The sequence below is a fragment of the Tetrahymena thermophila genome, assembly GCF_000189635.1.
Source record: "Tetrahymena thermophila SB210 genomic scaffold scf_8254582, whole genome shotgun sequence".
NCBI lineage: Eukaryota > Ciliophora > Oligohymenophorea > Hymenostomatida > Tetrahymenidae > Tetrahymena > Tetrahymena thermophila.
This window is the reverse complement of record NW_002476353.1, coordinates 915,150-932,528: the sequence shown is the minus strand read 5'-3', so window position 1 is coordinate 932,528 and position 17,379 is coordinate 915,150. Positions and strand designations below refer to the sequence as shown.

Sequence of the window (17,379 nt, the reverse complement as noted above, 5' to 3'; positions counted from 1 at the left end):
TAATTAGTTACCTTATAGTTTATATTTAACTACTTATTTATAAATTATTTAGATATTTTTTATGCTTTTTATACAAAAGAATCATGGAAAAATAAGATCCATATGATCTTCATTAGTAGTTGCTATTTAATCTTTTTTGGTTAGTATAAATATGAGATAAACTATGATTGACTTCATTAAATTTATCACTAGACTTTTCTCTCTCTGGGGAATAGTCTAAATTACTGATTCCTGCTGGTTTCCAGACAGGAGGATGAAGCAACATTCTTATTCTTTATACAGTAATAGGGTCAGTATAGTCTTTATACATTCCCTTTCTGAGATTAAGTTTAGGACGTAAATTTTTCCATAAGATAATCTCATGCTTTTTCAATAGTATTTATTTTTATTTTCTTCCATTTTTTTTTCTTTCTATGGAGTCTTCTTTATTATTAACACCAGAGCCATTTATTTGTGGTAGTACAGAATGTTAATTATTAGCAAAAGAGTTATTTTTATTTGGGTTAGGAGTTATTGAGCTATTTCTTAGATTAGGCATGAAAAAGTTTGGTCTGTTTCCGCTTACTGATATACTCCTTCTCTTATCTTAATTATTACTACTAATTTATGAATTAGAGTTGTTATTATTGTAAATTTTATTATAAGGTTATTGATTAATTTTAGCATTTAAATTGTTTCCATTACTGCTTTTAGTTCTTCGCTATTCATCAGAGCTATTTCTAATATGATTGGCTTGATCTTCTTCAGTATAGCTATTTCTCAAGTAATTTGCTGTTTCTTTATATTTATCTTGATTTTATTGAGTGTTTTAATCATTGTCGTTACCATTTCCTTCAATGTTTGAATTCGATTGTTTTATAGCTTCTAAGTTTTAAAATAATAATATTCTTCTATTTAGTTAAGATTAGAAATTATTTTTAATTACCTTTAGAAAATATTGGATTATTTTCGATTGAAGAGTTTTGATTGCTTTTGCTTGATTCAGGTATTATATTTTCATCTTACAGAAAAGATTTTAAATTTTTACTATTGCTATTAGTGCTGTTCAGCATTGCACTTTTCCTTGATGGAGTTTACTTTATACCTATTTTACCATTTGACTTTTGCCTATTTTTATTATAACATTTATTTTAAAAATTAAAAATTATTATAAATTCAAAATTCAATTTTGTAGAGAAAATAATATATTGGACAATTGTTCTAAAAATTTACACTGAATCAGGCAAGTTCTTTTTTGTTGAGCTTTTACTTGGTGTTCTCTTAGATAGGCTTGTATGGTTTGGTGATACGCTGTTATGTTTTTAAGCATTTTGAGGGGCTTTATTTCTCAAAACAGATTTTGATAAATTTTATTGTTTAGTTGGGCTCAGCCTAAATTTACTGCTTTCTCTGAATAACTGTTGCTGTTGGTTGTATTAAATTAGGTTTTGTTATTGCTTATTTACAAACTCATCTTCATCGCTGACACAATTTCCTTTAAAGATATTATTGACGAACAAACCTCTTTTAACTCCTTCACCAGGAATAAATAACTCTCCTTCACCACTTTGAATACCTCTTTCCCAAAATCCCTAGTTTAATTTAAAAATTAAATAATTTTAAAAAAATTAAAAGTTAGTTTACTTTATAATAGCTTCCATCAGTCCAAAACATTTCTCCATATCCGTGCCTTAAGTCATCAAAATAATTTCCTCTAAATTCATTTCCTGATGCCCATCTAAAAACACCGAATCCACATTTTTTATCATTTTAATATTCACCTTCATATTTATCAGAATTGATGTCTTACAAGTTTCTTCTCCAAACACCTTTATAATTAGTTATTTATTTATTTAGCATATAGATAGATTGATAGATACTTTTTGATCTAATTTAAATTTACCTTTTCCATGCCTTAGTCCATTTTTAAAAGTACCTTTATAATGGCTATTATTTGCCCAAGTATACTCTCCATACCCTTCAGGTCTTCCATTAACGTATTGACCTTGGTAAAGATCTCCATTTGAAAATCTTTCAGACCCTTCTCCATGTTTTAGACAAACTTTGAATTGTCCTTCATACCTGTCACCTGATTATCGAAGTAGAAATCTTCAAATAAATATTTTACCCTGAAAATTTTAAATTACCATTGACCCATGTGTGAACACCATATCCATCAGATTTTCCGAATTTCCATTCTCCAATATAGGAATCTCCCTTTGGACCTCTCCACATTCCCGATCCATGCTTCATACCTCCAAGCCATTATCCGTCATATATTTCATTATTTGCCCATACATATGTACCCATACCTTCACTTTTTCCATTCACAAAGTATCCTTCGTATCTGTTCCCATTTGGGTAAAGCTCAAAACCTCTTCCAAATTTATAATCATTTTACCATTCTCCCTCATAGGCTCTTCCATTGAAATATATCATAATACCTACAAGTAAAAATATAATTAATATTAATATAATTTAAAATCAAATTTTTCTAATAGAAAAGTGTAAGCTAATCAAAGTAAATCATTGATTGATTTGTTGGCTATCCTTATAGTAAGTTAATGATGAAAAAAATGTAAAAAATAACTTGAAATATTTTATTTCTAATCTTGCTAATTTTGAATAGCAATAAAAAGCTAAAATCAATATTATAGAAAGCTCATTAAATTTCAAAAAATAAAATAATAACATCATTTTATATTAAGTTGAAGGATATAGTAGTTATATATTTATTTATTTATTCATTTACCTTTTCCACACCTTTAATTATTAATCATATCTCCAAAATAAACTGACTATTTGTATCTTTTCAATTTAACATGTTCAGACTTTAAAATTTCATCTATAGTAATAATATCAGGGTTATGAACTGTATATGCTTTGAAAAATTCAAGAAGACTATCATGGTCTTAAAGAGCCTATATCTATTCCTTAAGATACAATATACGTTAAAAAACAGCTTATTATTGTGTATTAAAATTTCCTTCAAATATTTAGCTTTATGTTCCAAATCCCGTGGTTCCTTAATTATCAATTGCCACAATCATATTATGATGAGAGCGATTCAAATTAGATTCGTCTATAAAACTATCACTTTTTTAATTTCTTATTCTTGAAGAATAACCCATTTGCTAAGGCTGTTACCTTTAAGATATATATTAATCATCTACGTTGCTTATCTGCATATCTATTGAATTTTATCCAGATATTATATTTTCTTTATTATTGCTTGATTGTGGAGTTTAATTTTTTCCTGGTTTATAGTTAATGCTGTTCATTTGAGGACTTTACTAATTAGAACTTTAAATATTAGTACTATTTAAATCTTGCTAAATAGATCCATTTTAATTATTTTTATTGCTCCCGCTACTCATCGGATGCTATGATTAAGTTTAAATTCTAGTTGAAGGTTCTCCACTTCCTATGTCGTTTTTTTAAAATTCCTTGGCTTGCTGAATTTCCTTTAGATTTAACCTAATAAACAAAAGATTAGTTTTATTTATTTATTAATTAGTCGTTGGAATTAGACTGATAACATTATCATATAAACAAAAAGTATTTAAGAAAAAAGGAAGAAACATTTGTTGAAGAAAAATCAAAAGTGATTAATTTTCTTAAAAAATGCTAAATATTCTTTATTAAAACTAAATAACTAGTTTTTATTTCTTGCAGAATGTTTTAAACCAAAGAGATTGATTTTAGTAACTTTATTTATATTGATGAATTAATGGACTAATATGCTAATTTTAAATGATTTTAAACAAGTTTACTATTTATCTTATGGAGGATCGCTAACTTTTTAGTAGGAGTTATTTCTATTGTATTATTAAGTATTTTTATTGGCTGCTTCTTTTTCAGGTGGATTTTAAGAACTATCTTCAAAATTGTGAGATGTTTCTTTCATGAATATTATATATAATAAATAAGAATTAATATTTATGATTTAATTGGTAATATATTTAATAAATTATCTTCTTTCTTATTAATTTAATTTAATTACTCATACTATTAATAAAATTCACAAAAACTAGTGAATACTATTCACTGTTTGTTTATTTATCTATCTGTGAATATTATTATTTCCTTAGGTTAGTGCAACTCTGTAAAATTATTATAAAACACAAAACAGTCTCCATTTGTTATATCAATTAATGTTATAGGAGATATATTATTTGGCTTATTAATACATTAAATTTACTCATACTTTTATCTTAAATTTAATAATATTTTTAATTAAGATACTATGTCTTTTTTATTTTTCCTATTTTAATATCCAATCAAATTTATTTCATTACACCACACACAACTAACTACTATATTAAAAAGTAATAAATTATATCAAAATAAAAACTATAATTAGTACACAAATTCATAAAAATAGTCAAGTTAAATTTGATTTTAGCAAAGCCATATTTATACAAACACTTTCATATAAAAAATATACTCAATAAGGAATAACAACATTTGAAAAAGGATTACTTTTAAAAAGACCTTCAGAAGATCCTTTTTCAAAATATTCCTGCTTAGAAATAAAGTAATCATTTAATTTATTTCCATATTATTTATAAACTTTTTGCATACCTAGCCAAGCACCAAATATAGGTTCCGACATAAGATTAACTTAAACAACACTTCCTACCTTGAAGTTAGAAGTTAAATCTCTTTCCATTCTTTTAGCTAATCCTTGCATAACACTACCTCCTCCCTGTAAATATATAAAAAAATTAAATAAATATTATTTTCTTTAATTTAAATACAGTGATTCTTATATTTGAAAGAAGCTTTGCTTATGTTTCTGCTGGGAATTTGTTAAGCACAAATGTGATAACATCTGAAAGACCTGATTGATCAACTCCAACTATTCCTGGCTAGAATATAGCTTCGTTACCTCTAAAGCGATCTACTGAAAGTTCTATAAATGGTTCTTACATACTAAGACCGTACGGATTTACTTCACCAATTTTGATTTTATCATCAAAATCTAAAATAAAATAATATTAGTAAACAAATATATTTAAAAATAATTGAATAATTATTAGCAATTCTTTTAGAAAAAAACCAATTAAATATTGCTTTATAAAATTATTAATTTAATCTTCTTTATTTAATAACTTCAAAGAAAAAATTTCAAAAGAAGAAAAAAAAATTTTTTAAATAAAAAAAGTATTTTTGAATTACTTGGATCCATTTCTCTCAATTCTATTTCGATTTCATTTAGCTTCATTTCTTAATTCTCTTCATCTGATTCATAGTCCTTTTGTATGCCAATATAGATATTCCAATCTTCATCGTTCATACCAAAATTATCATCTTTTCCGATCTTTGAATGAATAAAAAGTAAATTAGATTGTAATATTCTTAAAAATAAATAGATTGAAATACTTTCTCAGAAGCTCCTAACTAAGCAATAGTTTACATTCTTTTTTAGTTAACTCTAGAATTTCTAGTGGAAAGCTCTTGTTGATGTTTCTTTTTTTCATCTACTTTCTTTATTATTTTTAATCTTTTTTCATAAAGCATATTCAGATAAACTTCTGGGTTAGAAGTTTTCATTTTAATTATTTCCTCTTTTTTCTATTTTTCAAGAGCCTTTTTTTCAGCTCTTGTTTCTGCAGCTTGCTTCTGTATTATTTGTAATTTTTTTTGTTTTTGTTGCTAAGCTGTTAGCTAAGAATCTGCAATATTTATTAGGGTATATTTATCTTCTTCCAAAGTGTCTTTTGGGAGAAAGCCTAGTTTTACTTTGACTTTTTATATTCTTTTACGAACTTCTTCTATTCCCTTACCTTTACCAAAATACTGCTCTATAACCATCTTTTTTAAAAAATAAATATTTGTTAAAATATTTCTGAAAATATGAAAAATAAAATTTTTATTGGTGATTGATAACTTCCGCCAAAATAAAAATAAATTCAAACTTATTAATTGAATTAGCAAATTGAAAGTAATTTATTTCTAAAACTAATATGAACAGGTATCAATCTATCTATCGAATCATTAATAATATTAATAATGCACCATACAACTCTATTAAAAAATATTCCTATTTAAATTTTTAATTTACTTTTGCTGATTGTTAGTCTTCCTTGAATTTAATTTCTAATGATTCTAGTTCTGCTAACTCTTTTTCATGAGCTCTTTTTTTCTCTTCCCTTTTTTTTTGCATTGCTTCTTTAAGTCTCTCTGCTTATTTCTATCTAATTTCTTACTTTCTTAGAAGTTCGCTTTCATCTATAATTTTTTATTGTATAGGGAAATCTATGTAAATAGGTTCTTATAGACACTCTAAATCAGTAAGAATGTTGTTTTCTCTTACAATAGGATTGCTATAAAATTTATTTTGGAAACCATCTGTGCCTAATTTTAAATATTTAAGCTATTCATCATAATTAACAGCAACAGAACAATTATTCAAATGTATTGCTTAAACAGTTTAATAATCTAAGTGATGTTTTTAATGATTGTTCTTTAAAATAAGCTGCTTATATAGAACTTCAAAGCTATTAAAATATCCAACATTTATTCTCTTTATTTCTTCAAAAATTATCTAGCCATTTACCATAGGAATAATGTGGCATGTGGTGTGGCCTATACTTATAATTAAGCATGTTTCAGATTGATATCTATCCTACCCGAATTCATAAAATGTTGCAAAAAATGTATCTACACCTATCATCACAGAAGGAATCTAATTTTTAAAAATATATCACCCTTAGCGTCTAACTAACATCTTTTTTAAAATAAAGATATTTTGTAAATATTTTTACTTCATAACATTCGAAATATTATTCAAGCAAATTTTATCTGCAATATTCTGGGTTGGCAACAGGTTCAGTTATAATCAAAGGATGATCTACCTTGGATTCAACTACACCAATCTCATTAAAAATAAAATCATTAAGGTTTTCTAGCAAACCAAATTGCTATATTATATTTCTTTCATAAGGCGATCTATAATTTCCCTTGAATAAATCAACATCTTTTATCTTGCTAGAAGTTAATGCCTAAGTTATGCTAGTTTTTGAGTCTTTAGACTTGCTAAGTAATGATTGCACTGAGAGATCAGGTTTAGTACTATTACCCCAACCCTTTAACAAAAATAATTATATTAAGCGATTAAAAAAATAAGCAATTAAAATTGTAAATTACAGCTTTTGTTATGCCACTACCATAGTCAATTAAAATTGGTATTTCTGTATTATAATCATTCTAAATCAATGTAGGTTTTCTATCGCTAGCAGGTTCATATAATGGATTATTGTATTAACGCACATCATATATCAAAAATCTTTAAGGCTCTCTTAAATATTTCTATGTCTTCATTTCTACCTATCTATTCTTTAGCTATTTATATCCTTTTTCTTTAATAATTATTAATTGAATTTAATTTTGCGCAATATCTTTCAAAATCAATATTTTTTATTTAATATTTACAAAACATACATAAAATAATAAATGAAAGAGCAAATGAAGCAACGATCTATATTTAATTTTAAATAATATATTTTATTTGTCATTTAAACAAACGAACGATTAAAAAATACTTTGTATTAAATGAAATATTAAATATTAAAACTTATTTGAATGCTTCAAAAATCTTAATTTTATCAAAAAAATAGTTGTTTAAAATTAATTTAATTTTATATTTTAATTATGAAACAATTTTTAAAAATGAACGAATCAGAAGGTAATCCTTGTTTTTTGGTTAGACTCTTGGGTATTTATTTTAAAAAAACTTAAAATTTGTTAATCATAAGAAAAGAAACTATTTTTGGTCAACATATTTTTAAAATATTTTTTTCATCTCTATTTACTAAGAGCATACTTTAAGGAAGAAGGTAAAATGTGTCATTTTAATAAATTAAAACAGATCATAACTGCTAACTAAACAATAAGTAGGACATAAAACTAAAATAAATGTTAATAATAATGTATTATCATATTTTAAAAGATAATAAGTTTACAAAGTTACCATTTAATTCATGTAATTTAATAAATATTTTAAGGTTAATATTCAAAAATTAAGATCTGAATTTCATTTTAAAAAAAGTAAGGATGATTTCAAAGAATTTAATAATACATTCAATCATAAAAACGGAACAACATCTGTTAAGAAAAAAATTAACTTTGTTAAAACCCATATTTATTACAAAATATTAGAAGGAATAATCTTTTCTTACTGAAAAAATAAATATGACTCTTTAATTTACAATTTATAAATTTTGGATGTATTCAAAATATATTTTCTAAATTCCAATTAAATATTTTATATTGTTAGATCAATTATTAAAAGTATTAACTTTTAAACATTCTTTGAATTAAATATATGATTAAATAATACAATAAATTGTATTTCTAAGCTAAAGAAGGTAAAAATGTAACTAAAAAAAAATAGAAGGAATTGATGAAATTTGATTTTGTTTTTACAATAAATAAATGGATTATATAGGTTTCAATTAAAGAACACTCAAAAAGCAATCATTAAGATAAAATAAATTATTTATCTGGCTTTTTTATTAGCACTTAAATGTTGTTTTTTAAATAGCTTTTTTTGTTTTTGTTTAGTTTGGTAATGTAAATTGAGAAAATAGTAATAAATATTTTTTCAGATCATATTTATCATACAAAAAGCAAATAAGTGAGCGAATGTGTGTATAAGAAAAATTTAATACATAAAATTAGGTAAGAGAAAAATAAATTTTACTTCCAAAATTTTTCTTATAAAATACTCTATTCTGAAAATTTTGATAGTGATTAATTTAAAAAAATATGGGTATGTTTTTTGCTATTTAATTAAAGATTTTCTTTATAATTGTAAATAATTCAAATATTTTTTGGATAAAAGATGTATTTGCAATAATACTTTACAATTTATTGTAATCTGCTACATAAAAATCACTTAATTTATTTACAGGATGAACGAAAAAGTAATTTTTTTTTCTATCAATAAAATTTATAAAAATATCATAGAGTGGTTTTTGCTTAATTATCAGATTAATTTAATTTAATAAATAGTATTAAATATATTTGTATTGAGGATTATTCATAGTAAGATATTCACTAAAAACACAGTTTAACTTGTGAATTCACAGCCAATCATAAATTTTAATAAATTCTTATTTAGAGGATTACAAATTGTAAATTACCAAAGTATTTTAATGGTAGGAATGAATTAAGGTTTAGAGTAACATCAGCTCACTCTTTTATTCAAATATCATATTATAATTTATTAAAAAGTGAAGCAATCAAAAGAATAGCTATTTTTAAATTTATTAGCTGATTAGAATTATTTCGAAGACAAATTTTGTGGGATTTTACTTATATATTGGGAGCTTTCTTAAGATATTGTATAGAAATTAAATGAATTTTCCTGCTTAAAGAAAAATATTAATTGTATTACACTTTATGTTTGCAAGTGGGTTAATGTGTAATTTAAATTAAAATAAGCAATTTTTTTAATTATTAAAAACACAAGAAGCAAGCAATATTTGCTAAATTGTAAGCACAACCACCAAAAGAAATTTTGATTGTAAAAGATACTTGATTATCAAATACAAATCATGAGTAAAATTATCAAAAATCAAAAATTTTTGAACTAAATATACAGTGCATTTCTATTGTTTAATATAATTTTCTTTAGTTTGATGAAATTATTTTGTTATTTCTATTAAATCAGTGGAGGTGTTAAAGATGCCAAAACATAGAATAAAGCCACATTTTAAAAATTTCCTTTGGTCTAAAAACTTACATCTCTGCTTTTAAAATATAAAAATTTTTTATTTATGATAGTAAATTTATTGTTTATTATACTATACCTAAATTATCAACTAATAAGAATATATATAAAAATCAATTTAAAGGAATTTCATAAAAGATTAGAGCTTGGCTGCTGGTAGGAAATATTCAATTCAAATTACATTACATTACTCAAAGTGCACATGTTATTCTAATTTAAATAAATACTTTTAAGCTTTATAATTAAAACATCTTTTCTTAATTTTATTTTCAATTTACCATGTAATTATTTATTATTTGGAGTCTAAAATTATGTTTCTAATTTTAGAATGGTGTAAAATTTTTTTTCAAAAATGTTTGTGTGTGTTTATTATATTGTACAGCCAAAAGCAAAAGTGGGGAACAAAAGTTGAAAACAAAAATGTTATCGAATAATGTAATCTATCTTAAAGAAATAAGTTATTTGATTATTTATTATTTTCTATTTTGAACTCAAAGCTGCTTGAATTTATGTGGATCTCGTGGTATAGGTTACAAATAATTATCAAAAATAAAAGATAAAAAAATTAAAGATATTTAGTATCCTTTTTTTGTATCTATAAGATATTTGATTATAAGAATATGAGGTAGTTTATTAGAAAACTATAAGAATATAAGTGAATGTATGAGAAAGAAAAGAAAGATGAGAAAACAAACAAATAATTTACACATAATATAATAAATTTTAATAATCATCTAAATAATTAAGTAGTAATTATAATGTAATTTAAATTGAAATATAAGATGGAGATAATATAACTTTAATGTCTTCCTTGCTGTTTAATTTTTACACTCTTTTATGTTAGTATTTTTTATTATTATTGTTTATATGATTCAAGTGACTGTATTTTGATTTGCGTTATGCTTTATGAGCCATCCAAAAAGTTTTTATTTCTCTTTTAATCTAACTAAGTATTTATCTTTTAATAAACTATCTATCCTCTGCTTAAATTTGAATTTCTTCAGAGCTAAAGAACTAAACGCATCATCTAGCTTATTTTTGTATTTTTATTAAATATTACCAAGATAAATAACTTGGATTAAATGAAATAATCAATAAGGTTAGTATAAAAATCTACTTAAAAACTTTAATTTTTCAAATACTGAGATGAAAAATTAGTTAATTTTTAGAATTTTTAATAAAATTTATTAGATGGTGATGTGTGAATGAATGTATATATTAGTAAGACATAATCTAATTTTATTCGCTAATAATTTTGAGTTTTCAATTTATTTTTGTTTTTTTTGAATGAAACAATGCTAAATTTATGCTATCGCAACTTATTAATTATCTCAATGAACCAATTATTTCTAATTAGAATTATAAATTTGATACAGTGCCATAAAATGCTTGCTTGATGATCAATTAAATTAACTTTAAAGACATATAGGATCAGTAAATTTTTCTTTGCGTGGTTATTAGAAATAATAAAAAGTTGAATTTTTCATTTTATTGGTATAGAATATAATTACAATAAGCTCCTTTAAGTAGAATTATTTAAGCCATAATCACTTAAAATTATTAAAAATAAAAATCAAGTTCAAATTAGGTATTTTAGATCTAGCTCTCGAATCTTTGAGAAGAAATAGATTACTACAAAAATATGATTCATGTAGAGTTCATTTTTTTTTTTTTGAAGATTAATGCTATTCTAATTAGTTAAAAATATCTTGGTTAAGTCTGCACATTATCTATTTCAGATTGATCTATTCTTTTACTTTAGATTGTAAGTAAGTGGGAAATTTTAAATTATTCGTTCCTGAATTTATATAAATTTTCTTAAAATTTTTTGTTTTTGTGATTGGTGATATATTTATAAAATCAAGGCCTAAGTTATTGACTAAAAGCGATTATTATTAATTACTCAAATTTGAAATTATTTACTTAAATATTAGTAAGGCTCAATAAGCAATTTCATTTAAAAATGCTTTTTTTAATTGGAGGTCAGTTTATATTTACTATTAACAAATTTAATTGTTTTTTGGTAGCTAAATAACATTAGAATAACTAATTTAATTTTAAGCTCTAATTTATGAGGGTTTGGTATATTTTGGCAAATAATTTAAAATAACTTATTGGTAGATATGCATTTTATACATATGAATGCAACAAAATAATAATTTATTAAAATTTGAAGTTATTTTGTTTGTTTACGCTTTTATTTTATAGTTTATTATATTAAGAAAGACAAAGATAAATAGAAAAGAATGAAGGATGAGAATTTAGAGGAAAACAATAGTTGGAAATTTGGGAAAGGGTGTTTTGGTTAATATGGTTGATTGGTTTATGTTTTTTATTTTATATTTGGTAGTCGAAATTAGTATTTTGTAATAAGTTGATCTATTTATTGTAATTTAATTATGGGAAAGTTGGTAATATATTTGTTTATTTGTTTAGTATTTTACAATCTTGCTATTCACATCTGAAAATTTTTTAAAAGTTTTGTGGATCAGTGGGCTTGGATCGAATTGCAGTTCACCAAAGAATCTGATGTATCAGCCACTAAAGTCATAAGCGAAAGTTGAGAAACGTTTGATTTAGTTGACTTGAGTTGATCAAGCAATTTTTTTGAATTTTCAACAATCAAGCCAAGATCGTTGAATAGGTTAGAGCGCTTGTTCTTCATTTCGTTTTTAAATGCACGTACACACTTGTACAAAATGTCAGATTATTTATTCATTTCTTCTAGATGGCTAACTTATTCTTCCATTTTTTAGAGGAAAAAGCGACACATGTCACATATTTTTTAGGTGTTTTTGTGATTGCTTGTGTAAATTGTATATGTCTCCTTGAAGTATTTCCACTCTGTAGCGGTGTCAATCATGATAAAGTCTTCGATACTTACCATTTATGATGTATTAGGAATATTTTAAAGAGTTTAAATTTAAACACCTGTAATCTAATCCTCATTTTAGATGTTTACAAAGGTAGTATTTTTGGAGAAGTCTTTGTTTACATGTTGTATATTACCTGTAAAAGTCTAGGTATCAATAGAATTTTTCGAATCACCGCTGCTTGATTTAATACGGTTTTTAATATTGAATTTTTAATATAAAAGATTTCTAGTCTTGATGATATCAATTTTCAACTCATTAAAATTTTCGCAAAGCTCTTAGGCTTTTAAAGTGAATTTGGTTTCTCTAGAAGTAGGTTTTTCTTTTCCTACAGCACAGCCCATTATTTTATTTAGAAGATTAGTACTTAGTTAGTTTGTTTGTTTGCTTTGTTGCAAGTTTAAAATAAAATATACTTGACTTTCAAAATATTATTCTTCTTACAAAACGAAAGTAGTATTTAAAAGAGTTTAGTATGTTAGTGTAGGTTTAAGTAAGCTGCAAAGATTTCAACAGTCTAATGATTTAGTTTATACAGATTTCTAGTCAGTTGGTTACTAATTGTAGTGATTTTATAAGGATTCTTGTAATTTTTATATTAGATTTTCGTGGTTTTTTTATTTAGTATAATAAAGTTAGACTTTATTTTGTTTAGTTGATTGATGGATGGATTAATTGTTTGTTTATTTGATTGTTAGTATCTAATTTTTATTTGATTAATTTTTGTTTAAATGTTTATAAATTTTTTTCATTTAAATAATTAGTAAGGAAGGATGAAGAGGCCAAAGGAAAATTAATTAATTAATTAAATATTAAGTTTTAATAATAGAAGAAAAATATTCACCTTAAAATAAAAAGCTTGATTGGGTTGATTCGATAATTGCTTTCTAAAAAAATTGCATAATTTAATAATAAACTACAACTTCTTTAAATTAGCCCTTTTTTTTTTACTTTTGTGCGCTATCGAGCAGCTTAAATAATAAAAGCAGTATTGAATGCATTTTTTATTATCTAATATAAAAAATATTACTTTTAAAAAAAAAGTACAAAAAATGTCTATTTAAAAAGCAAAAATTTCATCTAAACAAAATACGTTTCTTCTTCAATTCGCTTCAATATTTCTCGTATCATGTAGCCTTTTTTAATTTAAGACACACACATACATACTTACAATTTTTAATTTAAGCTGGTTTATTTTGCCTAAATCAAATTATTTATTTTTCATTTTTGTTACAATAAATATCAAATAGCGACCAGGTAAATAATTTAAATTACGTTGAAATGTTTCTTAAATAATTTAATCAGTATAACTAACTAATGTAGATTGAGGAATATTTTATTTTAAACTATTTTAAAATATATGCCTGCAAGGAACTTAAAACAATAAATTAAAACCACGCATGCAGATTTAAATTTAGGAGCTACCCTCAAATCAAAATTTGCCTTTAAGTAATTTATAATATATAAAGTTCTTTATATTATTACATCTCGCTACATATAATTGGATACATTCTCAATTTATTTCCCACCTAATCTATTGAATTATGCTAATATTATTATCTTTTTTATTTCCTTACTTTTTCTAATCGTGATATCAATTCTTCTATTTATATTCTTTTTTACACCATTCGATAATCTAGTCACTCATTATTCATTCACCTATCTGCCAAATTACCTTCATTCATTGGTACATACATACTTGTATGATTTATTTCAAATCTATTTAGCTTAAATTTAGCTTAATACCTATTTATATAAATACTTTACTATTTTATTTTTGCCATTAACTCCAAATGTTTAATTTCTAACTTTAAAATGCATGTTACTTTTATTTGATTATTTAAATAATTAAATTATTTAATTACTTACAAAAAACACCAATCATTATATTTGAAATATGTAAAAGTTAGGTAAATACATATGCTATTTTGATTATTAATACCCCCATTTCGATTATTTCTTCTCCTTAAAAATACATTATTAGAATTGTTATCATGAATTTTCCAAAAATTAAAAAAACTCATACTATTTTACAACATAAGTCTTTTAAAAAATTAAAGAAAAGTTGTAATACGACCTAATAAATTATTAAAAATTTTGATCAAAATATGTGTCTATTTTTTTTTTAAATATAAATTTTAATTTTATAAATGTAAACGAGTTTCTACCAATCATCTATCAATATTTCATTAAGCATCATAAAAAAAGAAAATTTCAAAAACAAACTTTTCTATATCAACTAAAACTGAAAAAAATATTCAATCAAGAGTTAAAAAAGTTAAATGAAAATAAAAAACAAAACATAAATACTATTTTTATTTTATGTTTTAAGGATAAATGAAATTTTGTGAAAAATAAATTAATTAATTTCTCTCAAATAAGGAATCCAAAATTTTTCCCTTTTAAATGTTAAGCAGAGTCTAGTTTGGCAATTAAAAATTTCTTCATTTAGATAAAGTTAATCAAAAAGTAAAATTGTAAGATTATCGACTAAAAAATACTTTAAATATCAAATTGACTATTTTTCCTAGTTGTGTTAATCAAATATTTGCCTTTAAATATCATTCAGCGGATGTTCTTAAAAGAAAAATGTTTGTTATTACTTTTGAATTTATGTTTTAATTAAAGATCACAAAAAGTTAACGTCACTATTTTAATAAAATAAATAAAGATAAACGCATTTAATTTTTATTTATTCAAGTAACAATTAATAAACTACTAGGAAATATCTAAAGAAATTTTTGAGCAAATAATAATATAAAATAAACCAAACAGAATTACAAATACTACTTAATAACTTAACTTTAGTTATAATAAAAACAAACATGAATTATATTAATAAATCTGCATCAGCTATTTTATATTCTCAATATTAAAAATTTCTTTTACTGTTACAATTTTCAATTTTAATTAAAACTAAATAATTCTAACCTCTAACTTTACTAACTTATTATAATTAATCTAATGGTGTTTTTATTTACTGCTCTATGCATTTAAAAATCATGATACCAAAAATAATTCATCAAAAGAATACAAATAGTGAAATTTGAATACTAATATTTTTTTTTAAATAAAATACAAACTAGTAAATTAAATCAATTGAAATAAATATTTGTTTAAATTATTCTTAAAAGATATTAATTAAGGTAACTCTAAACAATTTTATTTTCTTCTGTAAACAAAATTTTGATTAATCAAACCAACCATCTAACTAGCCAAATAAATCAATTATAATATATAATTTATATTCATACATACATACATATAGATTGATTGATTGATGATCTCAATCTTCAAATTTAAATACTAAAAATTTTTAATTAAATTAAACTGTAAAAATATACTATCTATTAAGTTCTTGCATATAATTAAGGCTATAAAAATATACTTGTTTCTAACTAGCTACAAAATAAATACAAAATATAATTAATATTTTTTGATTAGTGAAAATGCAAACAGCTTTTTATTTTTTGAATTATTCAATCTCATTTATAAAACACTATTCTAGTAAAGTAGAATGCTTTTTCTTTGTAAAAATCTGTAACTTTTTACATATTTTTGGAATTAGTAACTAATCTTGTTCTTACTCATAGATAAAAGAATAAATAAATTAATATAAATGAATTAAGCCAGCATCATAATTCTTAAAAATTCAAGTGCTTGAAAATATTTTTTGGAAAATTTTTGATGAAAACATTTAATTAAAAGTCATTTTAATTAAATTTTATTTTTCTTATTATCTATCTATTTAATAATGCTTTTTATTGTAGATATAAATAGAATATTTTAAGATATCTCAAAAATACCTACTATTTTAAATGCTAAATACTAGAAATCTAAATATTTATCGAATTTTTTTAATCATCAATAAAATTCTATTAGCAATTATAAAATAAAGTATCAATTGTTGGTTATAAATTTCTATTATTATTTTATAAAATTAATTGACTTTTATAGATCTTGTTTCAATATTACTCATTTTTATAAATAATTGTGTTATATAAAGCAGAATGAAAAAATTATATAATAAAAGAAAAAACCTTTATTAAATTTTTAAAAAATTAGCTTTTAAGTTTCTCTCGAATTATATTTCACTTCTTTTTTTATAAAATCTTTACCAATCACTAAAAAAATAATTAAGGTTTTTTCTATAAATTATGATTAATATAATCAACAATATATAAAAGTAAGTTATAAATAATATATGAACAACTCAAGTATGCTATTTTCTATAAAACAAAATATAATATTTATTATTTAGCTAAAATAATATTATTTTATAGAGTAACAAACATTTTTTTAAATATGAAATGTTAGTTTTTAAATTAAGGGCATGAGAAAATCTATTTGCTAAAATTAAAATCAACAAAGAAATAAAAAAAATTGCCGTTTTTAATTTTTGAGCAGTACTAAAAATGCTGCTTAAAATTAAAAATTTTTATTTTATTTAAGACAAACAAAAATTTTCAACTTTATGAAAGAAATATTAAATTTTTTCATAATAAAATCTTTAGTTAAAAATCTGTAAAAACATAAATTTTAAATATGTAATCAATTAATTAATATTTTAATTAGGAATAAAATATTCCAACAACAAGAATTTAATTTTTATTATATTTATCTGCCAGCGAATTCTGTTTATATTTGATAAAACTTAGAGTAAAAAAAACTATTTTTATAACACCTTTTATATAAGCAAAAAATAAAACAGATTTTATTAAACAAATTGAATATTTATGAACATTTTAATTTTATTAAAATTAATTTTATGAAAAAAAGTTAGGATTT

The 17,379-nt window shown here is 22.7% G+C and overlaps 5 protein-coding genes across 5 annotated transcripts; 2 read left to right on the top strand and 3 right to left on the bottom strand. All coding sequences in view use genetic code 6, as the record gives it.

Moving 5' to 3' along the window:
- Positions 1-109: 109 nt before the first annotated feature.
- On the bottom strand, positions 110-3,949 carry TTHERM_00133460 (MORN motif protein; the record flags this gene model as incomplete). The annotated part of the gene is made up of 8 exons (XM_001019625.2): positions 3,753-3,949; positions 2,732-3,456; positions 2,127-2,423; positions 1,883-2,068; positions 1,624-1,808; positions 1,213-1,571; positions 926-1,107; positions 110-864 (listed from the first exon to the last, which is right to left on the bottom strand). Exons 1-8 carry the CDS (start codon positions 3,884-3,886, stop codon positions 110-112), a joined length of 2,823 nt encoding a protein of 940 aa, XP_001019625.2. The 5' UTR covers positions 3,887-3,949.
- Positions 3,950-4,426: 477 nt separating this feature from the next.
- Positions 4,427-7,305, bottom strand: TTHERM_00133470 (actin; the record flags this gene model as incomplete). The annotated part of the gene is made up of 7 exons (XM_001019626.3): positions 4,427-4,687; positions 4,740-4,963; positions 5,161-5,302; positions 5,365-5,796; positions 6,047-6,670; positions 6,750-7,070; positions 7,132-7,305. 7 exons carry the CDS (start codon positions 7,303-7,305, stop codon positions 4,427-4,429), a joined length of 2,178 nt encoding a protein of 725 aa, XP_001019626.1.
- A 1,003-nt stretch (positions 7,306-8,308) lies between these two features.
- TTHERM_000133469 (transmembrane protein, putative) lies at positions 8,309-9,509 on the top strand (the record flags this gene model as incomplete). The annotated part of the gene is made up of 2 exons (XM_012798535.1): positions 8,309-8,829; positions 8,897-9,509. 2 exons carry the CDS (start codon positions 8,309-8,311, stop codon positions 9,507-9,509), a joined length of 1,134 nt encoding a protein of 377 aa, XP_012653989.1.
- A 2,697-nt stretch (positions 9,510-12,206) lies between these two features.
- TTHERM_00133480 (hypothetical protein) lies at positions 12,207-12,935 on the bottom strand (the record flags this gene model as incomplete). Its single annotated transcript, XM_001019627.3, has 1 exon — positions 12,207-12,935. One exon carries the CDS (start codon positions 12,933-12,935, stop codon positions 12,207-12,209), a length of 729 nt encoding a protein of 242 aa, XP_001019627.1.
- Positions 12,936-13,720: 785 nt separating this feature from the next.
- TTHERM_000133479 (transmembrane protein, putative) lies at positions 13,721-14,485 on the top strand (the record flags this gene model as incomplete). The annotated part of the gene is made up of 1 exon (XM_012798534.1): positions 13,721-14,485. One exon carries the CDS (start codon positions 13,721-13,723, stop codon positions 14,483-14,485), a length of 765 nt encoding a protein of 254 aa, XP_012653988.1.
- Between the last annotated feature and the right edge of the window lie 2,894 nt (positions 14,486-17,379).